This window comes from Astatotilapia calliptera, chromosome 1 (assembly GCF_964374335.1).
Source record: "Astatotilapia calliptera chromosome 1, fAstCal68.1, whole genome shotgun sequence".
In the NCBI taxonomy this organism is placed as follows: domain Eukaryota; kingdom Metazoa; phylum Chordata; class Actinopteri; order Cichliformes; family Cichlidae; genus Astatotilapia; species Astatotilapia calliptera.
The window spans coordinates 22,177,077-22,204,933 of NC_137422.1; the positions used below are offsets into that span (position 1 = coordinate 22,177,077).

Consider the following 27,857-nt stretch of genomic DNA (forward strand, 5'->3'; position numbering starts at 1 on the left):
ATATAATACTGTTAGGGTTCTTTTTATTTAAACTGGGGTTCTGAACCTAACATTGCTGCAAACACTTGCATGGATTAAGTTGAAGACTTTTTAATCCATCATAGGCTACATGAAAACGTTAGAATTAGAGATCATCTGCTCGTGTCTCTGTCAAATTGGTCTTTGCTGCAGTTCTGATGAACCTCAGACTACTATTCAGAAAGGAGGAACTCTCTCGATGCAGTTCCCACAAAAGAGTGAGGGGAAAGAGTTGAAGATCCTCGTCCAGCCTGAGACCCAACACAGAGCCCGCTATCTGACTGAAGGCAGCAGAGGATCCGTGAAGGACCGCACTCAGCAGGGCTTCCCTACTGTAAAGGTAATTGTAAAACCCCTCTGTAGTTAATGTTGAAATTCTACTGCTTTAGCATCCCTGTGTTTAACGTTAGCATAAGGTGAAAGTAAGTGCTGATATTGAATTTATTACTTGCAACATTTTCCAAAGAAGTTGGGGCACTCCTGGGCTTCCCTACAACTTTTTTTTTTTTTTTTTAACAATACTGTATTGAACTGAGAAGACAAGTTGCTGTCATTTTGAAAGCAAAATGGTCCCTCAATTTTCATTTGAGCCTCCTAACAGATAGGCCTCTTGTGTTTTACGTATATCAAATGTTTTCTCCAAGTGATGGGTCTGGACTGTGTTCACTGACAATGATTTTGTGAAGTGTTCCACTTGTGTTCAAGTGGATATCCACGTCCTTGGGAGGATGAAATGAAGTGTCAGAGTCTGTAATATTTCATGAGACTGTTAGTTCTCACTGCTGTTCACAAATGAGGACGTTGGATGAGGAAATCAGCTCCTTCAGACTGTCAGTCACTTATCAGGAATCCAACTTTCACTTGAGTTCATGTGTGAAAACAGGGACCTAAGCTTTAAGGAGCTGTAGCTTGATGAAAAAGGAATTAAATTTTATGTACTCGCTCAGACTAAAGCTGAGCTGTAGTTAACCGACTTCAAAAGCAGACAAAAACCAGACGTTAGTCAGAACAGGCACATTGTCTTGTGTTTGATCATTCATTTGCCCAGGTTCTGCAGATGGTCACAAGGCAGCCAGAGCCCAGAAATGACAGGTGAATCCAAACTGATAAAACAATCACCAAAGCCATAAAGAACTAAAGCTGACCGATTTGCATCTGAAAGCAGAATCCAATAATAAATTAAGCTAACAATGTCCTTGAGCAAGACATTGACACCATCAATGTCAGGGCAGGTAGGTGAAGATGCACAAGTTCAGCTGAATGCACAGAACTGATTGGGCATTATATGATGGAATAGTGTAAACTGGGAGCTCATTATTAGCACAGAAGTTTCAGAAATAAGCAGTTCATAGTCCATAGTTTTGTATGAAAATGTTATGACACAGCAGATCTACAATGAGCTCCGTTTGATTGCTCATCTGTTTTTGCCTTGCACAGTTGGAGGGAGTGAGCGAGCCAGTGGTTTTGCAGGTGTTCGTTGGCACCGATGCCGGCCGCGTGAAGCCTCATGGGTTTTACCAAGCCTGCAGGGTTACTGGTCGCAACACCACAGCCTGCAAGGAGGTTGATATTGAAGGCACAACTGTTATCGAAGTGTCCCTGGATCCAAGCTCCAACATGACCCTAGCGTACGTGCTTTTAAAACTGAAATTGTGTCATTTAAGTGATAGTTGTTAGTCCTACTAAGAACATTTCCTTATAATTGCCAAAATCCTCTTGAGAGCAAGTAAACCCAAGTTAACACTGCCCCTCACTGCAGGGTGGACTGTGTTGGGATCCTGAAGCTCCGCAACGCTGATGTAGAGGCTCGCATTGGGGTGGCCGGATCAAAGAAGAAGAGCACACGTGCTCGGCTCGTGTTTCGGGTCAACATCCCCCGTCCAGATGGTTCAGTGCTTACACTACAGACTCCCTCATCTCCAATCCTGTGTAGTAAGTCATTTTTCTCATACTTTGACTGGAAATACTATGTTGTGAAGTCGGTATATTAGTTAAACCACTTAAAAAAACTTTGTGCAGAAAATTATCCAGCAAGGTTTAATTACAAGGTATTATTTACGATATTCATGTAGTTATGACAGGTTAAGTGTGCGAAAATGGGTAGCTGACCTGTAACATGCCTGTTAATAATGACTATAATAATGTAAACTGAATTTTTTTCAGCTCCTGTTTCTCCATTTTTAGAGTCAGAGATCAGGAGACTATTGTCTTCTGATATCAACATTTGGAGAGGAAGGAGACAAAGATCCCATTAGACTGAGTTGTTTAATAATGCCTACAGAATGCAGAAGTACAAAGGTGTGGTTGTTTTTATAAACAGGAAAGACGCTTAGGGCCGTAAAAAAATATCTGTGTCAGTGGATTTGGGAGAATTTGCTCTGAGAGTGGCAGGGGAGAAAGAGAGGGCAAGGACGAAACAATAGGTGTGTGAACTTCTATTGTTTACACGGAGCCAGCATACAACCCAGGGAAATATCTTTCCACGAAACAAGAAAAAACAGTAATCCTGCTTGGCATCTTAGTGTGTGTGCATGTCTGTACGTGTGCGTGTGTGGGGGCGGATATTACTCATATCATGGGGACTTAAATCTGTTTATACAGTCATATTATGGAGACTGTAACTCGTGACCTGACGAGGTAGTTATAAGATTGGGTTAGATCTGAGAAAGTAATGGTTATGTTTAAGGTTGACATGGTTAATAATATCCTTTGAAGTGTGTGTGTGTGTGTGTGTGTGTGTGTGTGTGTGTGTGTGTGTGTGTGTGTGTGTGTGTGTGTGTGTGTAGACAATGCCCCCCAAAATCAGTGTTGAAGGTAAAGGGTATGTTAAGCATTTGCATTTACAGTTTTCTCAATACTTGGTGATCAGTTTTTCATTTTTGATAAAATATCTTTGAAATATTTATATTTACTGAAAGTTTTAATTTGAAAAGGCAAAACAAAGCTGCCAATCTCCTTAGAAATTTTTGTTTTCATATCCATCCATCCATCCATCGTCATCCACTTTGTCCGGGGTCGGGTCGCGGGGGCAGCAGCCTAAGCAAAGAGGCCCAGAGCTCCCTCTCCCCAGCCACCTCCTCCAGCTTGTCCGGGGGAATACCAAGGCGTTCCCAGGCCAGCCGAGAGATATAATCTCTCCAGCGTGTCCTGGGTCTGCCCCGGGGCCTCCTCCCGGTGAGACATGCCTGGAACACCTCACCCAGGAGGCGCCCAGGGGGCATCCTTGTCAGATGCCCGAACCACCTCAGCTGGCTCCTTTCGATGTGGAGCAGCAGCTGCTCTACTCTGAGCCCCTCCCGGATGGCCGAACTTCTCACCCTATCTCTAAGGGAGAGGCCAGCCACCCTTCGGAGGAAGCTCATTTCTGCCGCTTGTATCCGCGATCTCGTTCTTTCGGTCACTACCCACAGCTCGTGGCCATAGGTGAGGGTAGGGACGTAGATCGACCGGTAAATTGAGAGCTTCGCTTTTACACTCAGCTCCCTCTTCACCACGACGGACCGGTGCAGTGTCCGCATTACTGCAGCTGCAGCCCCAATCCGTCTGTCGATCTCCGGCTCCCATCACTCGCGAACAAGACCCCGAGATACTTGAACTCCTCCACTTGGGGCAGGAACTCATCCCCGACCCGGAGTGGGCACTCCACCCTTTTCCGGCTGAGAACCATGGCCTCAGATTTGGAGGTGCTGATCCTCATTCCCGCTGCTTCGCACTCGGCTGCGAACCGTTCCAGTGCGAGCTGGAGGCCCTCACCCGATGAAGCCAACAGAACCACATCATCTGCAAAAATCAGAGATGAGATTCTGAGGCCACCAAAGCGAAAGCCCTCCGCCACTTGGCTGCGCCTAGAAATCCTGTCCATAAAAATTATGAACAGAACCGGAGACAAAGGGCAGCCCTTTGTTTTCATATTAGTTTTTTGAATCACTGCTTCAGTCCTTTCAGCATGAATTTCTTTGCTGTTACTGTTAGATTTCATTTTATTTCTGCCTGGGTTGCACGTATAAATAAAACTTTAAAACATAAATGCATGACGTGTATCTGCTGTGTTTACAGCCCAGCCAGCAGGAGTGCCTGAAATACTGAAAAAGTCACTGCACAGCTGTTCAGTGAGGGGTGGAGAGGAGGTCTTCATCATTGGAAAAAACTTTCTTAAAGACACCAAAGTCATATTTCACGAGAATGCCTCTGGTCAGTAGTAAAGCTTTATGTTTTGCATGGTTATTATAGGTGAGGTCATTTCTCTGGTTGATGCTTTACATCGTTTCTGTGTTTCAGATGAGAAGTCATGGAAGGCAGAGGCTGAAATTGACATGGAGCTTTTTCACCAGGTGTGTTTTTTATCTATTTTTAATCTTTTTTGTGACAAACAATTATGGTAATGGCTAACGAGCTCAGTAGATAGATGCAGCCATTTCAGACTGGTAAGTGGCTTTAGATGTAATCATCTTAAATGGCTGCTGTTCAAAGGTTTGAGTAGTCTCATTGTGTTCTGACCTAATTACACTCCATCTTAAAGGCTATTACTGAGTGTGTCTCAACAGTCCAGTCTGAACCTTTGCTCTTGTTAAATGACATGACCAGAGCGATGAATCTGCAGCTGCCAAATGAAAGTATTCACATTTTGCTAAGACCTTGACACCCTCATAAACCAGTTTTACAGTTATCTGAAGTTGTGATGTGTATTGTTTGGAAAGGCTGAACAAACATGATTGAATGAACCAACTCGGCTAACTATGCTTTGATGATTTGAAAGATAATTTGGCATTACTTTGGTCGGTTAATGGTCTTCTGTGCTTCTTCATTATTGAGCCAAGTTTTACCGCCACCAGCTGCTGGTAGCTGGAAGTGCTACTGTCATTGATATTTAGTTGACATGGCTGCATGTTAGTGGCTAACACATCTGCCTCAGACACAATCAGATCCCAGGGTCAAGGCTGGAATGCTAGTGGACTCAAAGTGCTGGTCCCAAGCCTGGATAAATGGGAGGGTTGCATGTAGGATTAATATTAATAGCAAAATAATATCAATATCTGGTAGCTGCAAATCCATCGTCTACAGCGAGAGTAAGAAATATGATTTATTGCCCATTTATATTTGGTGTCACTGTGATGTCAGATGTGTCATAGAAATCTCTATAGCAGAATGCTGAAGTTGGGTAGTCTTATTGTTGTAGTCGTGTTTGCTGATGATTTTTTTTGTTTATCATCCCAAAGAATCACCTGATAGTAAAGGTTCCTCCCTACCAGAACCAAGTCATCACATCTAAAGTGTGTGTAGGAATCTACGTAGTGACGAATGCTGGGAGATCCCATGACGTTCAGCCATTTACTTACACTCCAGATCCAGGTTTGTTTGAATCCGTTTCACACTAATTCACATGAAGTGTGTCCTTTTTACAATCGGCTGATAGAAAGATGACCATGAAAATGTAATCGGGATTCTGGTAACCTTGCATGTAGCCTTCAGATTACTGGGTCATTTCCCACACATGGCTGATTAGATTTACTGACTGGTACCAAAGCAGACCAACCTAGTTAGAAAATAAAGCTGGATTGTATTTAACACCCCAGACACACAGGCCAAATTTTCACTCTCTAGGTGTTTGGCCTTGAGGAATACACATTCTTTTCCTGGTGACCGATGGTTGCCAGGGGTTCGCAAACCAGTCTATCAGCCTGTGTGATTGGGCCTTAAAAACTTTTTTGTTTTAATATATAATTATGCTTTTATGAATGTTCTTGTGTACAGTAGTCATAAGACTTACATCACTTCTTTGTTGAGTATATCAATATATTGTCATTGTTATTTTAGCAGTCATTACCTTTTAAATTGTCTCTTTACTAGTTAATTTGATATCCTTTTAGTCCTCTGGGTAAAACACTGTAAGGTGTGACAAAGTAACTAAACTAAAATTTAGTAAGCAATTTAATTAGCTGTCCACTCACATCATATGTAGCTTTACTTAACTAACATTTTTGCTGTGCATTGATTTTTGTCATTTTGCTGACACTTGCAGCAACAATCGATGTTCCTGTGAAGAAAGAGTTGCCTTCTCCAGTGAAGACGTGTTCTTTTGATGAGCAAATTAAAGGTTATTTTTTATTTATTTCAATTTTTTAACAAAGACACCAAGGTTTCCTATATATAGTAAAGTGAATACATGGAAAAAAATGTAATGTAATCCTTGCTACTCGTACGGTTGTAGATAGATCCCTGATGCCTTTGTTGTCTTTAGTAAAGAGAGAAGATGTCACTCCAATGGAGGTGACAAGCAACCTTCAGTCTTCAGGAGTATTTAAGGTGAAGCTTTTATCTTATATGTTGCTTTCATAATTTGTTTTAAAGTCAAGTCGTTCAGTTCGTTCATGTTTTATTGTCCCTGAAATAAAGCATAAAGGTAGTATTCTGTGTTTTGAAAAAGAGAATAACAGTGATGCATAACTGAAAAGCAAAGTGAAGCACATCTTTTGTGTTCTGTTTTGTGGGTTATCAGCAGACTGGTGATCTGTGCCCAGCCCAGCAGAACTCTGATATGACGGCAGGACATCTAAATAAAAACAGAGTATTCTCCAGCAACCTGTCTCAGCCTGCAGGTGATCCTGACAAAGGCCAGGCGCCTGTTTTTACCAGCGCTGAGCCCTTAAGCACCATCCAGAAGCAGGACATTGTTGCGGGCAGCTCGTTCTCTGTGCCTGCAGACTCTCTGCTTCAGCAAGGATCACAGCAGTTCCTTTTGGAGACCAGAGATGGCCTCAGGCAGGAGAGGCCAGGTGTCAGTTCTGGAGCTGTGGGAAGGTTGTGTGGGGAACCTGCATCTCAACCGCAGCAGCTGCCACTCTTTCCTCCAGATGAAGTAGCCCAGCTGGAAGAAGCAGTGAGACAACTAAAAGCCAAAGGATACTGTAACTTATCACTTCAATCTGACAACCCTATAACCAAACAGCAGCAGCAACACATCCAGCATCAGCAACAGATCCAAAAACAGCAAATTCAGCAGCAGCAACAGCAGCAGCAGGTTATGGAGAATCTGCAGCAGCAGCTGTTTCAGTCACAGATGCAGATGCACTGTGCCATGTTTCAGGATGCATCCCAGGCCAAGAATGGAGAGCTTCAGGTCTCATCACCAGGTGTGGTGACTAACCAGGGATCACTTTTCCAGCCGGACCAGCAACAGCAACAACAGCAACAACAACAGCAGCAGCAACAGCAGGCAGCTCTTTTTCAGCAGGCAAATGATCTTCTTTCTATCCAGACAAACTTCCTCCAGCAGACCCCATCTCACTCTTCACCACCGATGTTTCACAATCCCAGCACTCTGGCAGAAACGCAGGATCCACAGGGGGCGCTGTTTCAAAAAGCCTCCCAGGAACAGGTCCAGGCTGCACTCTTCCAAAGCACCATGACAGTGCTACAGTCTCCAGAGCAGCAAGCCTCATCCCCTGGACTCTTCCTCCCCCAGACCTCTATGTCCAATCAGCTTTCAAACAACAGTTCCCAGCAACAGCAGCAGCAACAGCAGCAGCAGCTGGCCTTCCTTAGCGCTTTACAATCTTCTTCCCCTGAACCACAGTCAGTATTTCAGACCCAGATCTCCCCCATCCAGCAGAGAAGCCCCATGGAGCAGGAGCAACCATCTCAGCCTCAACACCACACACAGCCAGCCCAGCAGGCCACCCTGTTTCAGAACATCTCCCCACATTCATCTACAAATTCACTTTCTCCAGGCCAGCAGCAGCAGCAACAGCAGGCTGGCTTGCTGTTTTGCAGCAACACACTTTCCACACCAGACCAGGGCTCTAGCATCCTTTTCAGTAACCAAGGCCAAATGCCTCCTTTGACCAACAACAGTCTAGTTTCTCAAGAGCCCCAAAACACCCCTCTGCCCTTTTCTCAAGCCAACATGGTGACGGTAACCCAGCAAGATCGCCCAGAACCCATGACCTTAGGGAACCCTACTGAACCACCACAGCAAGCCATGTTTCAGGAGCAACAACCTATGCAGCTGGGGAACAGCAGCAACAGAGAGGAGCAGCCTGTGGGTCTCTTCATGCCTCAGTCCACTATGGCCTCTCTGCAGGGGGGTCTGGCCGCTCAGGAGCTTGCACAATCAGCCGTGTTTGCCTCACAGAATGGCGTGGCAAACCTCCAGACAACTACGTCCTCCCCTGTTCAACAGCCAGGATCTCTGTTTCAAACAGCTGTGAGTGGGAGCGTCAATCAATCCAGCCAGCCTCAACAAGCTGGCCTCTTCCTTTTCGGTATCCAGAACGGTAAGGAATTTATTAGGCAAGTGCACGTTGTTGAAACTGCTGAAATGACTCAAAGTGAGAAGTGAGGAACAAGATTATCACTTAGTTACTTTTAGTTCACTCTGGTTGCTCTCATTAGAGTTGTTTCCAGATGCAGCAAACAGCTGTTTATGGCAAGAAAAGATACAGTTAGTAATTAGCTGGTAAACCTAAAGGAGTATTACATAGTCAAAAAGCCCATTTTTCTTCTTCATTATTTAGCAGAGCTAAAAAGAAGCTTCGTTGAGTGATGAGACTCACAACTTTGACTACTGAGCATTGCTTCGTATCTATTCAGTAGATTCACCACATCAACTTAAAGCGTGATAGAAAGTTAATGTGTTCATTGCATAGACAAGGGCTAGGCAACTCCAGGCTGTGTTGGATCAAGGACACATCTAAAACCTGCAGGACACCAGTACTCGAGGCCTGGACTTGCCTACCCCTGGCATAGACTGTATCTCTATGTATCACTACTTGTTTCTGCTGCCCTCAAGTGGCAAAAATGAGTTACTTCAGATTAAATTTCACATGTCTGTGAAATACCAGTATTAGAATTTATCCTTTTTATTTTTATTAATGTTCATCTTTAACATATTTGTAAAGTTGTTTTTTTTTTATCCCCATCCTTTAATTGTCCAATAAAAGAAAAACAAAACACAATTTTTAAGTCTGATTTATAGGTTGCAAATTGGCAAGAATTGAGTACAGTCAAATCTGGATTGTGAGGACTCATTATTGACAGTAAAGTAGTGTCTCCACTTTTCATTCAAATTTATGACCAAAGCATAAGTAATTAATAATCTGTTCACTGCTTACTTTATTCAAGGGCCTGTGGTTTGTTATTTTCTTGACTGTGGTTCCTGTTGAGTCATGAAGCTCTTTCTGTTCCTTCCTTGCAGAATGCGGCCAGTTGATGGAAACTCCTGGAAACACGCTGTCAGATCAGATAATAGCAATCAGCCAGTCTGGTCAGAACCAGAGAGAGAGTGAAGCGCACATCCAGTCCCTGCTCAGCCAGTCCCTCTCTCAGTCTGGCACTGTGCCGAACACCATGTCTGCCTCTCAGAACATGGAGAAGATTGACGATCTGCTGGTCAGCCTGCAGGAGCCGGGCAGCAACATAACTCGTTCCTACTAATTGAATGCAGGTTTATAACTTTTTCTATTTGTAGGTCCAAATATTGTCTCTTAGGAATTTTATGTAAGTTAAACCTTTAAAATTAACCCTCAGTGATGTGTTTATTTGTGGTCACTTCATGTTTTGTTTTTTTCTGAACTATATGCATATGATTTGGTCTTCTTTTAAGGGTGTGTTAGGAAAGAACAGTTAAGATGAGCTAAAGATTTTATAGTGATCATGAAGATAAAGTGGACAAACTAATATTCGGATAACTAAAAGAAATGAAACATAAACATCTCTAACTCAATGACTGAATGGCTGAAAATGGCAATGGACTCCAGAGAAGGAAACTTCCGTGAAACTTTGAAAGATGTTGAATTTAGACCTCGGGAAAGACACTAACCAGCAATCCTTGGAATTTGTTAGAGTTCTATCTGTAAGTAGAATTTCACTAATGTTATTTGCAGTATCTTTTAGTTCTTGTGGTGTTTTCACAAATCACATTCTTTTTTTTTTCCTTTTTTAAAAACTTTTGTATTTTGGTTGCACGGAGCATGGATTGTGTGACACAGTGAGAGGAGTGCGGTATGTAGGGGTTGAAGGGGTTTTAGTTCAAGGACCACATGAAATCAGTTTGATTTCATTTCAGTGGGTGTTAGGGCAGTTCAATCACTGAACTTCAACTTTAAAAAGTTTAATAAACATAAGTTAATGAATCCTCCATTTTTCAAAAAGAAAACAAGAACCAACAGTCTGAGATGTTTTTGGTTTAACCTCAGTGTAGCATGACAGGCCATGAGTTATTTCTTTTTCAAGAGGGAGTTGGTTTAGACAGCCACTCTCATTAGTTGGATGATTTTTAATTACTTTTAACTACTGCTATTAAAAAAAAACAACAGACTGAAGAGACCACAGATTGTGCAAGTTCTACAGTTTGTTAAAGTCTTTGAGTGGGCTGAATTGGCTCCTCTGCCCTCATGTTTGACACCCCTGGTAGGTAGCTTCTGTTGAGTCATGTGATCCAACAGTGTAGAAAATGTGAAAGAAGGCTGGAGCAGACAGAGAAATGAGAGACAAAGGACGAGCTGTAAAAACGAATACACACTAATCTTATGTAATATCGCAATTACGTTTTGTTTGTTTGTGGGTAATATTTCATTGTTGTAGCAGCAAGCTTGCACCCGATAGTGTAAATAAATCCGCTTTAGTTGTCTTTGTCACAAAGTGACTTTGGTTTCATCGATGATGGAAGCTCAGATGCTCACTAGGTGTGCTGTACTTTTCTGTGTTATATTTTGCTGCAAATCAGTCTTGTCAAGGCCAGTTGAGTAGACTGATGATGTGAAACACACACCAGTCAGCCACAATAATAAAACCTTCAATAGTTTAATGCAGTTTATCGCCCCGCTGGGAGAACTTGGTTCCTGACATTCATGAGGATAACTGGACCTGTTGTTTGACCAGCGTAAATACAGCTCAAGGAACATCACGCTTCCCAGATCCCAGTGATGTCAAGCATCGACAGTTTGAGCTGGAACAAGCCTGGTCTACGGACTCCTCAATTTACTACCGACCAAGTCCAGAAGGATCCTTGCCACCAGAGATCAGGACTCCGCCAGAGGTGTTCTTGAGGGACCCATGCAATATTAGGAAGATGGGTTTTAATGTTGTGGCTGGTCAGTGTCTTTTTGAGTATGAAATACTTTGCAGTATCCACCACAGTGTACAGGCTTTGTAATGACGGCGTGACAAAATTTAAGGCATTAAAAAAAAAAAAATCATCACCAGGAGGCAGCAAGTTTGCCTGAAGCTGCCTCTTCTGCATTGTTTACAGTGAATATGAATATGGATCATAAAAACAAATTACCACGAGAGTCTGATTTAAGCCAGTATCGCTAAATGTGTCCAAATTAGTTACTGTATAACAAAAATGTTTTAGAACAGTGTGAATTTTTGACATCTATGTTACAACTGTCACTGTTCATTCACAGAAAAAGCTAAAACATTATTAGTCCTTTATTTTATTTATCCAGGTAAAAATTCTCATTGAGATTAAAAATCTAATTTCCAAGAGAGACCTGGCATCGTACTAACATATTAGAATCCTAAAAGCTGTGCTGGAAAACTGGACAAATCAGGAAAAACTTACATTACCTGCATTAAAATGTTAAATGCTAACTTCAGATGACCTATATCTCGTATATGTACATGCACCTAGAGCAGAATATATTATATGTAGAATATATATATTATATTTTTATTGTGTGCTTTAGTGTCATTTTGTTGGTGTCATTCTGCGGCAGGCACGCATGAACAGGAGTAGTAGTCTTTTTTCTTTTTTTTTTAAAGCCTTTCCAGCAGGTTATTAATGTGATTGATTCAGTGAATGTTGAAAAAGCAGCAGCATTCACTAATGCTACTGCACATCTCATCCAGGATAGTGTAGTAACATGCACGAATAGAGCCCGCTACGTATGTTTTCTTGTAAATGGATACTGTACAGTTTGGATACTGTACTGTACAGTTCATGTCGCCGTAAGCAGTTTGCCAGTGACCTCTGGACCAAAGGTTGACTCAAATCTTGCTCTGAATGAATCCAGGAATGATGGAAGGCCAGTTTTATGGCTCATGAGTTTTTATTCTCTTTTTACAGGCTTGCATTTTAGCTTTAAGATCAGCGTAGTTTTTTTTTTCTCTTCCTTTACAGAATTTACAGATTTTATTTTTAGATATTGTTCTACTGTTCACGCTTTCCCCCTCAATGTCATGTCTAATTTCCCTTTAAAGTGTGTGCACGAACAAGGTGCTGGTCTCTGATAGGATCGGCCCCGTTTTACGCCTCGTTGTTGCCGTGTTTTCTGTGTATAGTTTGTCAGAAGTACATCAACGCCGCTACATTTTATACGCTTTCAAATCTGGATTAGCTGTCGGTTAGGATGGAGACGATGTAAACAGGGCGTAAGTTGGAAGAGTTGGAGTGGTTTTTAAAGGGACCCGATTCCTGAAGAAAACCCGTCTTTGGAGAAAAGAGCTTTCTGAGACTGGCTTTCTTCAATTTGTGACTTTGTTTAATAACTAATATTTCCAGTGTTGAATATTTATGATTTAATTTCCTTTTGTTTGTAGATACTAATTCTTTTTTTTTATCAGTTTAGTACTTGTGCCTCTTTTCAGAGAAGTATATCTTAATTTATTTGTGTGTTGGTTAGTCTCCAAATTGTAATCGCAGCTGTGTTTCTAACTTCGTGAATGACACAGTTCGTGATTCGGCAGCCACCCCCCAAAGAGACATGCACACATGCTGATACAGGCACCTTGCGATGGATATTTCCGTGCACAGTTCCTTCTGTGACTTGCAGAAGTTGTAGTTACACCTTTAAGCTGACGTCACATGTTTATTTATGGTTTGTAATTAGACCGAAGGTCCGATGTGACCAAATACTTAAAAACAGGGCAACAGTATTTTTACAATGAAAATCATCCTAAATGTGCATCATGGTTGTAAAAGTGTCATTTTGAGACACAGTGAATGAATGGTACACATAAGGGGGAGGTGATTACTTTTTTTTTTTTTGGGGGGGGGGGGGTAGTAGTTTCCTCAGTTGTGTATATTATGTGTAATTGTTGATCAGATATGAGTGTGTTTCCCTCATTTACACCGTCGTGTATGGAAGACAAGAGGGAGGTTTTTGTTTTATTTTGAAAAAAGTTCTCGTTTTTCTCATTTTATTTAATTTTCTTTTTCAGTAGAACAAGATGTGGTTTTCTTTTATTATAACCTATTAATATTATGTCAGCAGAGTCACACACATTTTAGTTGTTTTGTGTTTTTGTTTTGTTTTTTTGTTTTTTTTTACCATATACACTGCTTAAAACACCCATAAAGATTGTACACGTGCCTTAACGAGATGTTGTAGCAACAGTCAGATTGACGTTTTACCATATCTGCTTGTTTAACACCTCGCTGGCCTTACCGGGGATGGTTAGTCCTTATTAAATAGAATGTTTCAAGCCATAACACTTTGAGTGCGCTTTAAGTGCTCGACAACAGTGACCAGATAAATGAGGTTGTGGTGGATTCATGTGTTGTGCAATTTGTGTCATATCTGACTTGTTTGTACTGAAGTACCCATTGCATTTATGTTGTTCGACACAGATGCAAAAAAGATTTTTCTCTGAAACTGCTATGCAGCTAATAAACCTTTTTAAATGTAGATCTATTACTTTTTGAACATATATTTTTCTATATAGCCTCTCCCATTTTTAGACTAAAGGAGAAACCAAAATAGATGTTCTTTGTTATTTACAATTTCTGCCTGGTTTTAATTCTGTTAGTCAAAATGCTAACTTTTCAGCAACAATTAAAGATGCTTTCTTGTGTTTTCGTTGAGACAAGGGTCACAAATGTGTGTTTTCTTTGTTCCCATCTTACTTAAAGGCTTTGTTAGGAGATGTGAGTCATACCTCCGTCTATACCAGTTGTTTACTATGCAGTGGTTCCCTTTCTTCTGATGTCCCTCAGGGCATCCTGTTAAACAGGATGTAATTTTAATTGTCACGAGTCATTTTGCTCAGATCTGTCAGACCAGTAAAAGGTGGTGCACACTAGGTTTGTTCTGCAATTTGAAACGGTGTGGATAATTATCTTTGCCACAAATTCTCTACAAATTGTACTTTCCATTTCTCTGCCATATTTAAAGCCTAAGTGAACCACTCTTCTAGTAAACATCCGAAGGTGTAAAAATCTTCCTTTCTGTTTCTAACCATGTGAACAACTATCAAATCATCATTACCCAAAATATTAAAAAAACAAACAAACAAATAAATAACTTTTATATATCTGGCTTTTATTGGGACATTTTTACTCTTGCAATTAATTTTCTGTTAAACTTGCTGCTATCTGTAATAAATGTATTTACTTTAAGTTCTAGTTGGGTTTTTATTTCATTTTTCTGGTGTAAAACTATTACTTGGTTATGAGAGGAGGACACGACTTTTATTAGTTTTAGTTTATTATTTGGATGCCTTCTTAACACAAATTAGGTATTCCTAGTTTTGTGTTTGTTTTTCCACACTGGCTTTATGTAGATTATTTTCTGATGAAACATAGGATTATGTTTCAGAAAATAATAGTAGTATCATTTGGTATATTCTTACCAAAACACCCTTTTTTAATGAAATAAGTAGCAACAAAATATCAGATAAAGCAATCTGTAACTGAGAGTTAATTTATTTATTGCGCCTAATGGAATAAAGTCTGGCAAAATCGTTTTTAAACGTTTCTCCTAAGCGTAGGATGGAGGGAGAATAAACTGGACCTACCTTATTCCAGCTTTAAATGTGTTGAAAGATTATATCAATTAAACTACACGCATTCATGCAGCATGAAGGCGACAACATACAAGTTATGAAACATTTCAGTTCATGTTAGATTTCAGAACATTTAGTAATATTAGTATGCAATTAAATCCCGATTTATGTATTGATTTATTAATAAATAAAATAGAATATAACAAAAAAAAACAAAAAACCCCAGCACTGACGATCTGTCAGCTCTCCACATTCAGCAGGCCGTAATTTGGGGCCCACCTTGTGACGTATCCTTGGACGTTTCAGTTTTCTGGTTTCCGTCAGTCCTTTGAACGCACCACTCAGTTCTCGCGTTTCTGCGGCGCACGCATGTCAGTTTCTCTTTCTGTGCGCTGCATCAAGAACATGGCAGACGTGAAGACGGTGGACGGAGACAAACTCAGCAAAAAGTGAGCTTATTCGTTTCTTCTTTCGCATTTTCACCGCTCTTTACCTCTATCGCTTTTGTCACATCGTCCAAGATTTTTTCCTTTCGACAGTTATGGCAGTTCCAGTTTGGCACCGCAAAACATCAGGTCAGAGCGTGAAAACGTAGTGAAGGTCCCGTATTGAGGCAACGTACTAGCCTACATACCCCAGAATTCAAGTCGTGTGTGTTTCTGGTAGTTGCAGTCCTAAATTTAATTTAAGACCAGTGGCGAAAGTGTCTCTTGTTGACGTGTGAAACTACAACATCCACAATACATTGTTAAACGACTTCGATACATCGTGCAATCGCGTGGGCGTCTTATATGTGCAGTTATAATTTTAGCGAATGATGGTTTATCGGGTGAAACTATGTATGCTGATTTGTTTATTTAGAAGGACGCTCTGTTTAATATAAAAAATCTTAAATAAAGCCAAGCGCATGTTACTTCGTTCTTCCAGATCATCTTTGTTTGCCAAGAGTAAAGCTGTAGAAAGTGAAACCGGAATCTAATTACAGGAAGTGTAAAGCTAATTATATAAAAATATATACTTGTTTACTTGTTTTGATCTTGGAGGGTCTTGCCAAATAGGAGGGTTCTATCAACCCCAGCAGGATGTAGTTTTGCCTGAAGGACAGGGCAGAGACAGCCTTCATATACTGTACACTGTCTTTGTATATGTCTATTTTCTCAGGTCTGTCTGCTGACTGTCGTAGTTCAGCATGCTGTGTCTGGTCAGGGCAGCCAGGCAGCAGCTGTGCCAAGCCTGTGGGGTCAGGGGACAGTGGTTAAAATATGCGCCCCCATGTACAGCTGCAAGCCCAGCTCAGAACCGCTGGAGAGGTGACAAAAGGTTGGTGGCTTTTCCATTCCAGTGCGGAAAACAACCAACCTTTTGTCATTAGAGCTGATGTGTTTGTCCGTTTTGCAGGAATATTTGTTGTACCTCTCTGCTAGTAGAAAATCATGTTGTCCTTTTGTTTTGCTTTTATTTATTTTGGTTACAATAATAGAGTAGGTTATATGATGTGACTTTTTGGCTTTTTTGAATTCCAAAAGATATTTGTTTTTAGTTGCAAATGCATCATAAGGGCGAAATGTGGTATCCAACCACTGATTGCTGTTTTTGTTTTTATTCAGTGAGCTGAAGAGGCGAATGAAAGCAGAGAAAAAGGCAGCTGAGAAAGAAGCCAAGGTTAAAGAGCAGGTGGAGCAAAAAAAAGAATCAAATGACCAGGGAACAGAAAATGCCTTGGATGAGGAGACGCTTGACCCCAATGTGAGAGTTTTGCGTAGTTATTTTACCTCAGTGCATATATATATATATATATATATATATGTATATTAAACCCTTTTTAAAAACATATATTAACAACAAGAACATCTGTCTTTTCCCATGTAATACAGCAATACTTTAAGATCCGCACTCAGGCCATCCAGGAGTTGAAGGGCACAGCGGAGGACCCTTACCCACACAAGTATAATGTGGACCTGTCGCTTACAGAGTTCATTGAGAAATACAATCATCTACAGCCTGGAGACCAGCTGACAGATGTTGTTCTCAGTGTGTCAGGTAGTGAAAAGTGTTTACTATCTCTTTTTTTTTTCTGTGTGTTTGCACTTAATTGTAATTAATCCAAACTGAATATATGTTTGATAGGCCGCGTCCATGCTAAGAGGGCTTCAGGTGCCAAGCTGCTGTTCTATGACTTGCGAGGTGAAGGAGTCAAATTGCAAGTTATGGCAAATTCAAGGTACAGAAACAAAGTTGGGTTGTTTTTTTTTTTTGTTTGTTTTTTTTAGAAAACCCAAAGAGATTTCACCTCTTGACGCTGTGAATGACACACTCCCCATTTGGGAATTTGTTTTGGGTTTGCATGGATTGTGCAAAAGTAAATGTTACAGATTCATAATGATATATTTAAATTATAATGAGCTGATGATTTACCTTTTCATCAAGATTTCTTGATTATGTGATAATTATAAAATCTAAGGGAAAAAACTGCATTTACGTCTCCAAATAATGTTTCTCCTTACGAGGAAACTTCAAATTGTAGTGACTGATTTTCTGTGTTACCTTCTTTTTTCAGAAACTACAAGTCTGAGGAGGACTTTGTGGCTATCAACAACAAACTGCGCCGTGGTGACATCATTGGTGTCCGCGGTAACCCAGGAAAGACCAAGAAAGGGGAGCTGAGTATAATTCCCATTGAGATGACTCTACTGTCACCATGTTTGCACATGCTACCCCACCTCCACTTTGGTCTCAAAGACAAGGTAGTGACCAGCACACACTGTAGGGACAAAATTATTGGTCCATACCTCTTCATCTTTTAATTCATTTGTTTTCAGTCCCTTTACCACAGGCGCATGAAATATAACATCTAGCCAGGCAGGCTGCCAATTCAAGCGTGGTATTTTAATTGGATGCAGTCAGTTCTTGAAATTCATTCTGTCCCACATACAGTGGGGCAAAAAAGTATTTAGTCAGTCACTGATTGTGCAAGTTCCCCCACCTAAAATGATTATAGAGGTCAGTAATTTGCACCAGAGGTACACTTCAACTGTGAGAGACAGAATGTGAAAAAAAAAAAATCCATGAATCCACATGGTAGGATTTGTAAAGAATTTATTCGTAAATCAGGGTGGAAAATAAGTATTTGGTCAATAACAAAAATACAACTCAATACTTTGTAACATAACCTTTGTTGGCAATAACAGAGGTCAAACGTTTACTATAGGTCTTTACCAGGTTTGCACACACAGTAGCTGGTATTTTGGCCCATTCCTCCATGCAGATCTTCTCGAGAGCAGTGATGTTTTGGGGCTGTCGCCGAGCAACACGGACTTTCAACTCCCGCCACAGATTTTCTATGGGGTTGAGGTCTGGAGACTGGCTAGGCCACTCCAGGACTTTCAAATGCTTCTTACGGAGCCACTCCTTTGTTGCCCGGGCGGTGTGTTTTGGATCATTGTCATGTTGGAAGACCCAGCCTCGTTTCATCTTCAAAGTTCTCACTGATGGAAGGAGGTTTTGGCTCAAAATCTCACGATACATGGCCCCATTCATTCTGTCCTTAACACGGATCAGTCGTCCTGTCCCCTTGGCAGAAAAACAGCCCCATAGCATGATGTTTCCACCCCCATGCTTCACAGTAGGTATGGTGTTCTTGGGATGCAACTCAGTATTCTTCTTCCTCCAAACACGACGAGTTGAGTTTATACCAAAAAGTTCTACTTTGGTTTCATCTGACCACATGACATTCTCCCAATCCTCTGCTGTATCATCCATGTGCTCTCTGGCAAACTTCAGACGGGCCTGGACATGCACTGGCTTCAGCAGCGGAACACGTCTGGCACTGCGGGATTTGATTCCCTGCCGTTGTAGTGTGTTACTGATGGTGACCTTTGTTACTTTGGTCCCAGCTCTCTGCAGGTCATTCACCAGGTCCCCCCGTGTGGTTCTGGGATCTTTGCTCACCGTTCTCATGATCATTTTGACCCCACGGGATGAGATCTTGCGTGGAGCCCCAGATCGTGGGAGATTATCAGTGGTCTTGTATGTCTTCCATTTTCTGATGATTGCTCCCACAGTTGATTTTTTTCACACCAAGCTGCTTGCCTATTGTAGATTCACTCTTCCCAGTCTGGTGCAGGTCTACAATACTTTTCCTGGTGTCCTTCGAAAGCTCTTTGGTCTTGGGCATGGCGGAGTTTGGAGTCTGACTGTTTGAGGCTGTGGACAGGTGTCTTTTATACAGATGATGAGTTCAAACAGGTGCCATTCATACAGGTAACGAGTGGGGGACAGAAAAGCTTCTTACAGAAGACGTTACAGGTCTGTGAGAGCCAGAGATTTTCCTTGTTTGAGGTGACCAAATACTTATTTTCCACCCTAATTTACGAATAAATTCTTTACAAATCCTACCATGTGAATTCATGGATTTTTTTTTTTTTTTCACATTCTGTCTCTCACAGTTGAAGTGTACCTCTGGTGCAAATTACTGACCTCTGTCATCATTTTAAGTGGGGGAACTTGCACAATCGGTGGCTGACTAAATACTTTTTTGCCCCACTGTATGTCACAGTCACCTATTAGTGGTATTATTCGTAAAGCAGAAGCATTTCAGCACTATAGCAAGTCGCCCCACAAAAGTGCTGAGGTGCATATTGTATTTGTAAGTCACAAATGCTTTGTTTACTCAGTAACCGGTGAGTTCCAAACCTTCTCTGGTATTAATATCAGCACAAAAATTGTTTGCCAAGAGCTTCATGCCATGGGATTGCATGAGAGAGCAGCTCCTGTAGCTGTAATGTGTAGGTGGTCCAGTACTTTTCTTCAGGTTGTATATTAAGGCAGTGTTAGTGAAACTAAACGGTACTTTTGTCGTCTCTTTCTTAAAGGAACTAAATCATTTATAAATGGGAGTGCTACCCAATTTAAAAGGTTAGCTTTAACAGCCAAGGCATTCATTCTTCAATTTCACGATGTGCTCTGCTTCAAGGCAGCGACAAAGTGCAAATGACACAAGCTAGAAAAATGTTCTACTTTACAAGGCTTAAATGTTACTGTGTTTCTCCAGTGTAGACCTTTTTTCACAGTAGATGTTACGACTTTTAAAGACAATAGTATCATTCACTGCAGCATAGTCATGTGCCACTTTCTTTACCTGCACTGCAAGTGTTGCACACTTGGACAAATGACACTTCCAGGCGTGCATGAGTTCAGAATCGTTCTCTTTACTTGCTCATTTGCAACTGCAAATACAAAACACAAGCACTTCAGTTCAGCGTAGCTGCGCTCTGCAGGCTATCTGTGCAGTAGAACACACACGACCATTTTACATATAACTACTGAACACGTGTTAAAGTACTCATTTACTCAGTATTTTCCCACCAATGTTCATATTACAATATTCTGCACACTCGTATGCTCCTCCAACTAGTATTGTTGCGCATGGAGACTACCCTCTCGATCCCCTCATTACATCATTTGCGATGTGACATCCCGTTTAACACCAGTTCGGGTACATCATGTAAATCACAAACTTCGACATTAGCGTTGTGTTCCATTAATGACAGTACCTTACTCTAATACATTTCTCATACGTCAACATCATTCTGTTTTTCAACACATAACTTGTGCTCACCTGCAAATACAAAACACAAGCACTTCAGTTCAGCGTAGCTGCGCTCTGCAGGCTATCTGTGCAGTAGAACACACAGGACCCCAAGGCTGCCCGATTCAGTGCCTGCGTGAGCACCACCCGTGGGAATCATCATTGATCAGAGTATCCTAGCTATATTGCCAGTTATCACAGTATGTGTCAGAAATAGTAATACAGAACTGAACGCATAACATAACAATGATAAGAATGCATGAGATTATGGAGGGGGGGCAATATCTATTACAATACTTCCATCTGTGCCCACCCATTACATGAGTCCCACACTAGTCTAGCAGCATTTGAGTTGTTTGTCTTAGTCTTATGATATTTATTCAGTGACAGTTAAGGATCACTTTTGTGTTCACTAACCAGCTTTGGCTGCAGTGTCCAATAAGCAGAAAGCTTTACAGAGGAGCTAATATTGCTGTGAATGTAGACTTTAGCCTCTGTTAAGAGGAGGGAAACAAATATATCTGCTGTTAGAACTGCAGTAATCAGTATTGGGCTACAACAGTTCATCAACTAACTAGTTTCTTTTTTAATTCTCACAGCAAACATTTTGTTCAATGCTCTATTTAATCCACAGCTCTGTAGTGCGCAGTTGCAGCTGAAATAGACCTGCAGTAGAAATGTATTTAGGAGCAGCTTGTGAATAAAAGGTATGATGACGATGATGCTGCCATGGTTTAATATTAATAATGGACTCCCTTACTGAGAGGGTGACCTCAGATGGAGCGAAAAACAGCAGCACTTGTTACTATAACAACCATTAAAACTTTTACTAGAAAAAAAGCTGGCAAGAGTCCTTAAACAAACCACCTCTTCAGCAAGACCCAACGTGGAGAAAAGTGAACTTCAGTGTAGCTGCTGCCATCCACTGCCGTTTGTTTGATACAGCAAAACTATAAAACTGCAGAAGGTAAAATAAGAGCATATCTGTGCAGATGAACTGCTAACTTACTCTGATATAATCTTTAGGCATGCTTTCTGTTTGAGTGATACCTGCAGAAGACAGGGCTGAATCTGGTCTGTTTTCTTCCACAGGCCAGTAAAAGTAAAACTCTGCACCACTGACCCAGTGCTGTTAGGCAGAACTTATTATTAACTCCAGTTCAGACCTGCACCATTAGAACATGTTTTTGCAGCACAGGACAAAACCCAGTTCTAAGGATGCTGATGTGCTTGCTTTTATTCATTGCACTCTGACAGACACTCAGTCATTCACACAAAACACGTCCACATGAACAAACACCTAATCTAGTGAAGGCTGTTTTAATTTATGCCTTAGCTTAGATTAAATGCAATGAAAGTTGTTGTTTTTTTTATTTTTTATTTTTTGGCAGATGTTGTAGTTCCAATTAAACCACTAGAAATATTGCCAGTTTTGAAATGTAAAATGATGGGCAGTTCATTTTAAAAGACCTTTTTTTCCCCTCTCTCTTTTGAATAATGAATGTATTTTCCCAATGTGAATTCCTTCACTCAAAGGAAACGCGATTCCGCCAGCGCTACTTGGATCTGATTCTCAATGACTACGTGAGGCAGAAGTTTATAACTCGCGCCAAAATCATCACATATCTACGCAGCTTCCTAGACCAGTTGGGATTTTTGGAGGTAAGTTGGATTTGAACATATACCTAACTAATCTGTGTTTGTCTGTTTGTTTTTTGGTGTGTGGATTTTATAAAATAATGTTCTAATAGTTTGTATATTTGTTTAAACATATTGTAAGTTTAAATCTGCCGTGCTGATTCATGTTTTATTTTTCTGCTTCAGATTGAGACGCCAATGATGAACATTATTCCTGGTGGTGCAGTGGCCCGCCCATTCGTTACTTATCATAATGACCTGGACATGAACCTGTATATGAGGATTGCTCCTGAGCTCTACCACAAGGTAATGTGCTATCCCAGAGTCATCCATGTATGTCATGCTCCTCTGTAATTGTTATGAAATTATTATGAAATGCATCTGTCAGATGTGTTGCACTAACTCTTTACAGCGTGACAACTGATGTGATGGAAGAGATTTACAGTTTATTTCAACCCTGGACTCTCACTACACCTTACCACTAATAATCACTAATACTCTGAATCATTTTATTGATCTTGAGTAGATAGACTTCTGCTTACTATTAAATGTATTTGTTATACACTCACTGGACACTTTATTAGGTACACCTTGCTAGTACTGAGTTAGACCCTCTTTTCCCTTCTGAACTGCCTTAATCCTTCGTGGCTTAGATTCAATTAAGGATTAAGGTCCTGGAAACATTCCTCAGCAATTTTTGCACATCATTGATGTGAATCTTCCATTTCATCACATCTCAAAGTTGCTCTCTCACATTGAGATCTGGTGACTGTGGAGGCCATTTGACTACAGTGAACTTATTGTCATGTTCAAGAAACTAGTTTGAGATGACTTGAGCTTTGTGACATGGCATGTTACCACCAGTGGATGGGTACATTCTGGTAATAGGTAGGCAGTAGCATGTTGCTCAATTGCTGCTAAGGGACCCAAAGTGTACCCCTAAACCACCACCAGCAGTCTAATGGCTTCATGCTTTCGTGTTGTTTGTGCCTAATTCTGCAACTAACTTGTATTGAATTGTAGCATGTGGTCTTCTGTAGCCCATGTTGTCTGTTCAGAGATGCAGTTCTGCATACCTTGGCATATTGGTTATTCTAAGTGGTTATTTGAGTTAACTGTTACCTCCTCTCAGTTCGAAGCAGTCTGACCATTCTCCTCTGACATCATCAAGGCAAGTTTGACCAGAAAACTATAAACCATAGAGATGGTTGTGTGGGAAAATCCCAGTCGATCAGCAGTTTCTGAAGACACGAGTTACTGCCATGTGATGAGAATTTCCCGGTTCTGCGATACCTAAAGCACATCTGATCTTAATCAGTTTTTTTGATGTTCTAGTAAATTGGGTGAACCACTCAAAACTCTTAACCTGTATTTTTCTACCATAACTGAATTATATACACTGTCCATCATATGTTTCCCACAGATGCTCGTAGTCGGTGGCATAGACAGAGTGTACGAGGTTGGCCGTCAGTTCAGGAATGAAGGCATTGATCTCACTCATAATCCAGAGTTCACCACCTGTGAATTCTATATGGCATATGCTGATTACAATGACTTGATGGAAATCACGGAGAAACTACTCTCAGGTAAGTAGAGACTACATCGCGGCCATGTTATTTCATTGGTCAGTGAGAGTTTTCTTTCACACACAGTTATGACATTATGAGCTGTAACTCAGATTACCTCCTGATAAATTGAGTTGCATTAGAATATGTGACTTGATTTAAAACCTAAATGGGATTCGTGATTTGCTATTTGGCCAATGACAGTATAGAAAGCAGTCTTTGAAGCACAATGATGATGTTCTAAATGGCTTCATGAAAACTGATGTTAAGTTGATCAGAGCTTTCTCCTCAGGGTCTTTTCAGTTTTGTCACTTTGTTTGCTGCAGGAATGGTGAAGCACATCACTGGAGGATACAAGGTGACTTATCACCCTGATGGTCCAGAGGGACAGGCCTATGAGATCGACTTCACGCCACCATTCAAAAGAGTGAGCATGACTCATGACCTGGAGAAAATTATGGGAGTGAAGTTCCCTCCTGCTGACAGCTATGACAGTGATGGTAAGAATCTGTGAAATCTATAACAGACACTTCACATGTGAAAAATTACTGCTTCAGAAAAATGACTTCATCATCCTTACAATAGTTGATCATTAGGAAATATGTGTATTATTCTCTTGCAGTCATTTTTTTCCTTTTACTGTTTTCCCTTTTTTAGAGACACGTAAATTCTTTGACGACCTGTGTGCCCAGAAAGGAGTTGAATGTCCTCCACCCAGGACCACTGCCCGTCTCCTTGACAAGGTGGTTTATAAATTTACTTAACCTGTTATTCTTCTTTTTTCCTCCGTTGAATCTGACTTGCTAATGGCTTTTTACCCCCACAGTTGGTTGGAGACTTCCTAGAGGTCACTTGTATCAACCCAACATTCATCTGTGATCACCCACAAATCATGAGCCCTTTAGCAAAATGGTGAGAAATGCTATCTTTAGCCTTCATATTTATTTAAAATGGCAATGTTCAGATTTATACTGACACTTCTGACCCTTCTGTTACAGGCACAGAACCCAGAAAGGGCTAACTGAGCGTTTCGAGCTCTTTGTAATGAAGAAAGAAATCTGCAATGCTTACACTGAGCTGAATGATCCGATTAGACAGAGGGAACTGTTTGAGCAGCAAGCCAAGGTGTGTTTAAAGGATAATATGACCTGTTTCACTTCTACTTCAGTGCACTGTCCTGTTCCTGGTGTTCTGTCTTTATGCTGTGATGGTATTGCATGTCAGTGATTTGAGGTGGATCTTTTTCAGGCCAAAGCTGAAGGGGATGATGAAGCCATGTTCATCGATGAGACCTTCTGCACAGCTCTGGAATATGGTCTGCCACCAACTGCCGGATGGGGCATGGGCATCGATCGTCTCACCATGTTCCTCACAGACTCCAACAACATCAAGGTAAATTAAAGTCCTCATGGTGAGGATTAGAGATGTTCTGCTGCCTATTTTCCTAAACCAGGGGAAAAATTAGACTAACCAATTAGTCTTAAACTTAAAAAAACAAAAATTTGCAAACCGTTTAATGTCAGAAACTTTGTTAACAAAGTAATTAATTATTTAATCATGCTCGGCAATATTAAATTATGCTGCTTAACTGTGCGGCACCTCGCATCGTGCATTATGAACATCACATATTATAATCTAGACAAAGAAGAAGAAAAACACTTAAAGCAATGTCAAATATAATATGAAAACATGATACTACAAAAATGTTCATGTATTATTAAAATATGTAAAATTTACCATCCCAAAACCTAAAAAAAACTGTGACTGAAAAGTGTTATGTCGTGCATTATGAATTAGGCATGCTGTTCGAAAATTCACGAAAACCACTTAAAACCACTCATAAATTATCCATTTTCTTTCGTGAAGTTGGGTCACGGGGGCAGCAGCTTAAGCAAAGAAGCCCAGACCTCCCTTTCGCCAGCCACCTCCTCCAACTTATCCGGGGAAATAATAAGGCGTTTCCAGGCCAGCCGATAGATATATTCACTCCAGCAGCACCTGTGTGTACTCCAGGGCCACCTCCCAGTAGGACGTGCCTGGTCTCGACACCCTACCCCGTAGGTGCTCACCTACGCCATCTGGTGGCAGATAGGACACAACTATTTATCAACATTTGGTATCAATTTAAATGTAAAGCAGTTAGATTAAACAACAAATACATCTGGTTCTGACTAGTGACAATAGCAACGATGGCTAGTCGGCTAGTCACTCACATCCCTAATGGGGATGCCCAATTTACTGCTGTTCTGAGGTGTTCAATAGGTTTAGGTTTATGTTTATATTTATATGCTGTTTTTTGCTGTCAGGATCAAACTAAAAATTTCATCTGTTCCAACTTCAACAGGTGAATCATTCTTAGTTCTGCCAATGGTTTCTTCTCTAATGAAATTTCTCTATTTTTTTTTTTTTTGTGAAAAATTCCACTTTTTCTTTTTTTATTATTGCATTCAACCAGTTTTAAATTAATTTACATTTGGTGTTAGAGTTGGTACCCTCACTGTTTCTCCTGGAGCAGAATAATCACAGGTGTATGTTTTTATTACCCATAGAGTGGCTGACAAATGCATTAGACACATCTTACAAAAGCTTGTTTAAAACTAAAAATTTCTATCATGTATTTCACAAATAACAAATTGAATTTATAACTGAATTTGAGGACTGGAAATGAATTAACATCCAAAAAAGGAAACTGATTTTTTTTTTCATTCATGGATTCAAGTAAATACCTGTAATTTGGCATCTCAGTCAAAAAAATAAAAATATGCTTATTTGTAAAATAATAAATATTAAAATTCATGGCTCCAGTTTGTTCAGTTCAGTTTTGTTTATATAAACTAAATCACAGCAAACGGTCCCCTGAAGATGCTTTACATTGACGTAATACAGAGAAAAAGTACAGGATAACAACAGTAATTATATTTTACCATTAAAAATAGTTTTGATAAACCATACTTGATAAATTTGTTAAGTACTGTACATTTGACGAAGAGAACTTACATTATAGGTTCATGTTTTTATAAACTTGGCTATTTTAGTTTTGCTAAATGTATTTATTTTTATTTACCCTGGCTAATTTCGTATTTTTCTGATGCTAGGTGTCTTGGTCTTTTAAATCTTAATCCTTGCTCGTAATCATGTTACGTTAAAGGATGAGCCAGGGTTGCTTTTATTAGGGATGCTCCTGATGACTAATATCTAGTCATTTAAATTAGAGGGGGGGAAAAACATGATCATCGACTAACGTGTTCAGAAAACATTTAAAACTGAATACACTTTAAATGCACAAGTGAAAGATTGGCCAAATTGTTGTTTAGTGTGTGGTTAATGGTAGTTACTGAGACTACATTAAAATTATTCCCCAAAAATCAGTTTGTAGCCTAACTATGTAAGACAAAATGGTGCCTTTCTTGACTTGTATGTTTAGACTAAACTGCCCCAGAAAAGCACAGAATTGGAGAACTACCAAGAATAATGGGTTAATGAGAAGCTACTGTATGAACAAAACAAACGAGCTGCTAACGTCTGCCGGGCAGTTGTTATATCTTTGTGTCATGAAAAAGAATTCTCTGCTAACATTTTGTTTTTTCACCTTCACAGGAGGTGTTGCTGTTCCCAGCCATGAAGCCTGATGACAATAAGACAGCAGCGCCATCAGAGGGCACCTCTGTCTAATAACATGACCTCGGACCTCTCCTGCTATCACACCTTTGCAGGAGTCGGCATGAAGAAGAAGAATGAGCCTTTACCTCATTGTTGTCATCAGTGGAGTTTCTGGGTCTTGTGTTTTATCAATGTTAGTTTGTCAAATGATTGATAATTTCTGTCAGTAAGGAAAATCATCAGGTCTCAAATACACGTTTTGGATTTTCTGGGTTTTTTTGTTTGTTTTTTATTCCATACACTTTCGCAATCCTGTCTGATCAAAATATACTTTGAGCTATTTAAAGGGATGCTTTAGGGTACAGCATATAATAACAATGTTCAAGACCCTCTAATACTCAAGTCTTTTTACCAGGTCTACTTAAAATCCTTGTCTAAGTTTTTCAAGTTGGACTCCACAATAATCCTTTGCCAAGAGGTTTGAATAAAGTTCATATAAAGTAAACTGATTTCTTAAGTCTTGTGTATGTGTTTATTTTATTTATTTATTTTTTAACAAGAATAAACCTGTGCTCATAGTTTGACATTTGAATTTATACATTTGTTTAATATCAAGGCTCCTAAAATGTGGTATATTTAACTTTTTAATGTTTGGTTTTTCACTATAGCATAATTTGGCAAGTGAAAATGGATGGTAGGATTTAATTATGAGGGATTATTATTTT

General features: G+C 40.3%; 2 protein-coding genes across 9 annotated transcripts in view; both read left to right on the top strand.

Annotated features, from left to right (window-relative positions):
• Positions 1–9,765, top strand: part of nfat5b (nuclear factor of activated T cells 5b) — a 38,284-nt gene extending 28,519 nt beyond the window's left edge. For 5 of the 7 annotated variants that reach the window (XM_026168178.2, XM_026168194.2, XM_080302861.1 and 2 more), the window contains 10 exons: positions 172–358; positions 1,456–1,646; positions 1,778–1,950; positions 4,075–4,209; positions 4,297–4,349; positions 5,235–5,367; positions 6,038–6,112; positions 6,257–6,321; positions 6,515–8,291; positions 9,212–9,765. In XM_026168178.2, the coding sequence (XP_026023963.1) occupies positions 172–358; positions 1,456–1,646; positions 1,778–1,950; positions 4,075–4,209; positions 4,297–4,349; positions 5,235–5,367; positions 6,038–6,112; positions 6,257–6,321; positions 6,515–8,291; positions 9,212–9,450 (3,028 nt within the window). In that variant the 3' untranslated portion in view covers positions 9,451–9,765. The remainder of the gene's footprint in view (positions 1–171; positions 359–1,455; positions 1,647–1,777; positions 1,951–4,074; positions 4,210–4,296; positions 4,350–5,234; positions 5,368–6,037; positions 6,113–6,256; positions 6,322–6,514; positions 8,292–9,211) is intronic. The other 2 variants (XM_026168186.2, XM_080302858.1) reach the window with 1 other exon arrangement.
• Positions 9,766–15,060: 5,295 nt separating this feature from the next.
• kars1 (lysyl-tRNA synthetase 1) lies at positions 15,061–27,641 on the top strand. 2 transcript variants are annotated; one of them, XM_026168243.2, is made up of 15 exons: positions 15,073–15,191; positions 15,904–16,062; positions 16,350–16,488; positions 16,617–16,782; positions 16,870–16,963; positions 17,300–17,486; positions 21,866–21,991; positions 22,154–22,273; positions 23,391–23,553; positions 23,859–24,032; positions 24,190–24,275; positions 24,359–24,444; positions 24,531–24,657; positions 24,781–24,924; positions 27,130–27,641. In XM_026168243.2, the coding sequence occupies exons 2-15, from the start codon at positions 15,932–15,934 to the stop codon at positions 27,202–27,204; spliced, it is 1,818 nt and encodes a 605-aa protein (XP_026024028.1). In that variant the 5' UTR covers positions 15,073–15,191; positions 15,904–15,931; the 3' UTR covers positions 27,205–27,641. The 2 variants fall into 2 exon arrangements, with proteins under 2 accessions (XP_026024036.1, XP_026024028.1); XM_026168251.2 differs by lacking the exon at positions 15,904–16,062 and having other exon boundaries at positions 15,061–15,191.
• The last annotated feature ends 216 nt before the right edge of the window (positions 27,642–27,857 follow it).